Source organism: Triturus cristatus, chromosome 7 (genome assembly GCF_964204655.1).
Source record: "Triturus cristatus chromosome 7, aTriCri1.1, whole genome shotgun sequence".
Lineage (NCBI taxonomy): Eukaryota > Metazoa > Chordata > Amphibia > Caudata > Salamandridae > Triturus > Triturus cristatus.
In genome coordinates, this window is record NC_140590.1 from 1,694,012,925 (window position 1) to 1,694,019,038 (window position 6,114).

Sequence of the window (6,114 nt, forward strand, 5' to 3'; positions counted from 1 at the left end):
ATAGAACACTCGGTCAGCAGGATTAAGCACCGGAAGTGCCCTAGAAAGTAGTAAAACTGGTTGTAACTGGTCGAGATTTATTTAGAAGGACCATAGACAGATGCCAACTAATACATGTATACAGATTAGACATACCGACGCTTTTAAAACCATTTCTCCATGACTAGGAAGGTTAATAAGTGGACGATAAGCCCGGTTGTTGGTTTAGGTCTGGTAGGTTCACGGGTGTTTGGATGTTTTGATCGGCCGAGAACACCCTCATGTGTCGAGAGAGAGAGCGAGAGCATTAGGCCTCGTGTGAGAGTTGTCGGTTGATCCTTTCCTCCCCACGCATCTTTCAGTCATTGTAATAAGAAAAGTTATTATTTTTCCACGGTGCTTGCAGGGGTGGGGCGAAGGGCCGCAGTCTAGCACGAGCCGTCAGAGCTGCTATCGGGGAGACAGGTAATGAACTGAGGAATGTGCAGCTGGACGTAGAAGAAACAAAGGTGGGGGTCGGAGGGGCCCACAAAAGGCAGCAGGGGAGGGAGGCGTCTGAGACGAAAAAAAACACACTTGAGCCAAAGCTGTGTTAGTACAAGCAAAAGGTCTTGGCTAACAGGTGAAAGCAAATAGGTTTTGCCTTCAGTAGACCTATTGTCTTTTACAATGATTTTTGCTGATGCTGTTTACATCGGCAACAAGAGGGAGACAAATCCTTTATGACGATGCTGTGCAGCATCAGCCAAAAAAGAAATCTGATGATGTGTGTGCATGCATGCGTCAGCGTCATGACGCTGCTTAGGTCTAGCATGATGGTCTATAGATGTGCATCATCGCCATGCGGCTTGCATTTTTTTCTCATAATTTCTAGAAGCAGACTCCATTCTTGGAGTGGCAATTATAAAAAGAAAAAAGAATGTAAAAGCGCATATGTGAAAAGGAGCGTCGGGCAGCAAATTACAGCTACAGGGCCCTCCAAAAATGTCTAAACACACTTTTTATGAATGAGACAGGAAGGGGCAGAGAGCAACAGAGGGGAGCCTGGGATGAAGCAAGGAGGGGAGTAGAAGGACGAGTGAGCAACAGAGAATCTAGAGGCTGGAGGTAATGTCAAACAAGCATTTACAATGCAATGGTCTCGGCATTGGTAAAGTTAGAGCTATTGGCATTGCTCATGACATTATTTTTGTTTGTTTTTGTTTTTAAAACATTTAAAGAAACGGCATTGTCATGAGCAATGCCAATAGCTCTAACTTTAAGAATGCCGAGACCGTTGCATTGTAAATGCTTGTTTACTACTGTGTCCAACGTTTTAGGGGAGATGGGAGCTTTGAATTTGCTCCTAGGTTCAAATTGTATCATCTCGTATTCTTCTGGTTCTTTGATACCTGGTGATATGTTGGAAAAGAAGTGTCTTAACCGCAAAGTTCTCATGAACTTAAACACCGCTATCTCACTTTCCAATTCGTTCGTATCATTAGTTGATACAAACGACATCTCTTTATTCAAGATTTGCATTTGTTGAACCGTTAATTTCGGGGAAGATATATTCACTATCCAACCTTGTTTTGACTTCTCAGGTTCTTGTGTCCCTTTTCCCTTTCCTCTCCTGGTTTTGCTGTGGATACCTGTGTGCTTTGCCCTGACTGTAATGGAGGTTGTCCTTGATCCGGTATTTGGGACGAAAAAGACACTGAAGTGGCAGGATGAGCTGATTCTATGTACAGTGCACACTGCACTTAAGTACAAATGCTTGAGAATATGTTTTGCAGTTCAGAAAAGAAAAATCTCGACGTGGATAGTGTTCCGCACCAGAATCTGCTCTGCATTAGTGATGATCCAGCTGCCTGAAGGCTATTGTTCTAGCAAGCGGAGTGCCTGTCCTGGATATCTGTCGAGCTGCTGTGTGAGCATCAGTTTACATATTGACAAAGCACTGTTGGATTGGCATTAAGGTCCTTTGGAATAGGGATTTTGCCTGTTCGGTTCGGCAGGCCTCTTTGGTCTGAGCCATTCAGCAGACTCTGCACTGGAGGTGGTTCTGCTTTAGTATATATCTCCCAAAACAAGAGTTTGAATGTGATGTATGAGTCTGATTGAAAGCAGGAATGCCCTTGGGCTGTGAGTAGGGGTGTTTTTCTGAGTGATTGTCCATGTCTATTATGTAAAAGCATTGTGCATTTTTTTTTGGTTTTCTTGTATACTTGTGTGACAGCAAGGGACACTACCAAAATGTGTTCTGTTTGCTGCTTTTTGCATGTCTACAGAAGTGAAGAATATTTTGAACAAATTAAAGTTGTTATTTTATATAAAAGTTTCTGAAGCATATTATGTTTCACAAGGCTCAATTGTGACTCATTAGCGCCTTAGACCTTTAATGCAATATCCTTTAGGTAGCCCTGTGAGGCAGGCTGTTTTGCTTTTGATGTTGGACTGCTTTGGTATTTATTCACCAAGTGAGTAATATGTGGTTAGAAGTATCCTTCAGAAGAACAAGTTGGTTACCTTAAGTAGCACTCTTGCTGGTGGATTTGTTAAACCACAGATTCCGCTCCGATCCTTCCACTTCCCTGATCTGTGGAATAGACTTGTTTCCCATCTAAAAAGGTCCCAACCTGGAGATCGTCACATTACTGACGCCAATTTGCTGAGAATCTGTTTCTGAAGACACCGACAATCCTTAGAAACAACTTAGTGCTACTTATATGCAGCCCCGCTAGTCACTTCTGGAGTGGAACGTCTGTGCAGAGCAGCACAACACCACCTATCAGCATGCAGGTGTAGTTCTTTTTAGTTTGCTGATCGAGTCTGACGCTCTGACATTTTACAACATGAGGAATCTGCGGTTAGATATATATTCCATTAGAAAGAGCGTTATCAAAGGTAAGTATCTTGTTCTTTCTGTTTAGTCTGTGGCAGCTTTAATTGTTATTGAATCACCATGTTGGAGTTTGGCCGTTCTGTTGGGTTTATTGCTAAGCAACGTTGCGGTTTACTCAGTAGTCAACAAAGGTTATATCTCATGTTGTTTACACTTATTCATTGCTCATGTAGAGGTTTCGGACATGGCTTCATTTGAGTGTGTAGAGTGGCTTATATGAGTTTTTTGAATAGTCGTGTTCAAACTTCAATTGCTGGTTGTGAATTTTGTCAGTGGCCCTGATTTGGATTGAATAGACATGATGGGGAATGGACATGTTAGGGATGAGTCAGTGCCTGCCTCAGGGCTTTAAGTGAATGACTGTATCCATTTATTGAATTATCCCTTTTTGGGTGTTTTGAAATATTTTGGGTGAATAAAATGGCTGTGTTGCATTTTATTGAAGGTTCATGAAAGGAATCCTTTAATGGACATGTTTGAGGTTACTTAATAGCCACATTAAAGTTGATTGAATGGCTGTGTTTGACTTCCAGTCACTATGTCGGTGTTCAATGAATGAGCATTTGTCTTGTTGAAGTTTTGTATCAGGTTAGTGGTGCTTCATGTTTTGTAATTGTTTAATAGCTATAGGTGCAGTTACTTAAACTTGTTTTTTGTATACCTGCATTGCTTATGTTTGCTCTTAAGTTCAAGTACTGGTTAAACAACTAGTGTCATTTTTCCACAGAATTCTATTCGCCACAACCTGTCCCTCAACAAATGTTTTCGAAAGGTGCCCAGGCCAAGAGATGATCCTGGAAAGGTGAGTTTAGAATTTTTTTTTTATTAAATAATTAGTTTGCCAGTGAATATTTGAGCTGTCAGTTGTTTTGGAATCCTCTACCCAGAAATAGTGTTAATTGGAATCCTAGCCACAGGAAAACAAATACCAAAGTCTATTAAGATATGTGAAAATCTGATAGAGTTGTCTGATGGAGGTGGCACACCAGAAAGTACATTGCTGTTTGTTACCATGACTGAGGAACTTTCTAGATACTACGCTTATATAAAGTTGGTGTATCTAAGTTGTCCAGGTAAAAGTTGGAATTTCCTAAAACAAAAATATTAGAATCTGGTAAAATGAACACTGACCTATTTTTTTTATCACATGTAGTTTGTTAAATTGTGAAGGGTGAATAAAGAAGGGAGTAATTGCAGTGGGGATGGAAGGTAAGCCTCTTCTTGACCTGATACTTGTTCCATAATCAAATTATCTGACATGGGTTACCCAGTGACGGCAGCAGGGTATAGTAGCTAAAAGTATAAATGGAACCATTAAAATGATGCTTTTTACTTAAATGTTCTTGGTTTTACCTTATATTGTTCCATTGTTATGTACAGGTGTGCGCAGGTTGCTTCATAAATCTACTTGTCCTGTAACAAAATCCACTTGCCCATTTGGTGCCATGTAGTGCAGCGACAAATTAGGGCAGCAATCTCATTATATAAGAGCTCTGATATACCCTCTAGGATTATGCAAGGGCTCATACCATATTAGTGTTTGAAAACTTGCAATCCCCTTATGTTGCCACGTTTCCGCAGATCTGCATAGTGGCTGAAATGAAATAACTTGCATGTTTTAAGGGTTTTCAATAAGTCTTCTCTAATCTTTTCCCATACTGAGAAATGTTAGAAATTGACCCCTGACAATGGCAAACGTAAACCTTCTTCCAGAGTTGAGAAAAAAATGGTTGGAGGGAAAGTGAACTTGCAGACACTCAGATTTTCGCATGAGCAAATCTACACATGCATATTTGTTCATGCTAAAATGCAGTTCACAAATATTTCTAGGAGTACTATTTCTTGTTGTACTTCTGTAAATTCTTGGGAATTCACGAAAGCCGTATAGCTGCACTTAATGCAAGGACATATACCCGGAGTGTACTTTGGAGACGTTCTTTAATAATTGGGCCCCTAATTTGGTCAGCCGTTGACCGTGACCTTTTGTATCCCTCCCTCTCCCTCTCCCTCTCCCTCTCTCCCCCCCTCGCTCTCTCTCCCTCCCCTCGCTCTCTCTCCCTCCCCTCTCTCCTCCCCTCGCTCTCTCCCCTCCCTCCTCTCTCTCCCTCCCCTCGCTCTCTCTCCCTCCCCTCGCTCTCTCTCCCTCCCCTCGCTCTCTCTCCCTCCCCTCGCTCTCTCTCCCCTCCCCTCGCTCTCTCCCTCCCCCTCGCTCTCTCTCCCTCCCCCTCGCTCTCTCTCTCCCCCCTCGCTCTCTCTCTCCCCTCCCTCCTCTCTCTCTCTCCCCCTCGCTCTCTCTCCCTCCCCCTCGCTCTCTCTCCCTCCCCCTCGCTCTCTCCCTCCCTCCCCCTCTCTCTCTCTCCCCCCCTCGCTCTCTCTTCCCTCCCCCTCGCTCTCTCTCCCTCCCCCTCGCTCTCTCTCTCCTCCCCTCTCTCTCTCTCCCTCCCCTCGCTCTCTCTCCCTCCCCCTCTCTCTCTCCCTCCCCCTCGCTCTCTCTCCCTCCCCCTCGCTCTCTCTCCCTCCCCCTCGCTCTCCTCCCTCGCTCTCTCTCCCTCCCCCCTCGCTCTCTCTCCCTCCCCCTCGCTCTCTCTCCCTCCCCCTCCCTCCCTCTCCCTCCTCCTCTCTCTCTCTCTCCCCTCCTTCTCTCTCTCTCTCCCTCCTTCTTTCTCTCTCTCTCCTTCTTTCTCTCTCCCCCTCCTTCTCTCTCTCTCTCTCCTCCTTCTCTCTCTCTCTCCCTCCTTCTCTCTTCTCCCCTCCTTCTCTCTCTCCCTCCTTCTCTCTCTCCCTCCTTCTCTCTCTCCCTCCTTCTCTCTTTCCCTCCTTCTCTCTCTCTCTTCTTCTCTCCTTCTCTCTCTCCCACCTTCTCTCCCTCCTTCTCTCTCTTCTTCTCTCCCTCCTTCTCTCTCTTCTTCTCTCCCTCCTTCTCTCCCTCCCCTCGCTCTCTCTCCCTCCCCCTCGCTCTCTCTCCCTCCCCCCTCGCTCTCTCTCCCTCCCCCCTCGCTCTCTCTCCCTCCCCCTCGCTCTCTCTCCTCCCCCTCGCTCTCTCTCCCTCCCCCTCGCTCTCTCTCCCTCCCCCTCCCTCCCTCTCCCTCCTCCTCTCTCTCTCTCCCTCCTTCTCTCTCTCTCTCTCCCTCCTTCTTTCTCTCTCCCCCTCCTTCTCTCTCTCTCCCTCCTTCTCTCTCCCTCCTTCTCTCTCTCTCCCTCCTTCTCTCTCCCCTCCTTCTCTCTCTCCCTCCTTCTCTCTCCCTCCTTCT

The 6,114-nt window shown here is 45.4% G+C and overlaps 1 protein-coding gene across 7 annotated transcripts in view; it reads left to right on the top strand.

Moving 5' to 3' along the window:
• FOXJ2 (forkhead box J2) overlaps window positions 1-6,114 on the top strand; it is a 302,004-nt gene that overhangs the window by 163,467 nt on the left and 132,423 nt on the right. For 6 of the 7 annotated variants that reach the window (XM_085619900.1, XM_085619899.1, XM_085619902.1 and 3 more), the window contains one exon: window positions 3,591-3,665. In XM_085619900.1, coding sequence (XP_085476026.1) covers window positions 3,591-3,665 — 75 coding nt within the window. Of the gene's footprint in view, window positions 1-1,614; window positions 1,889-3,590; window positions 3,666-6,114 lie in introns of those variants that run through there. The other variant, XM_085619901.1, reaches the window with a different exon arrangement.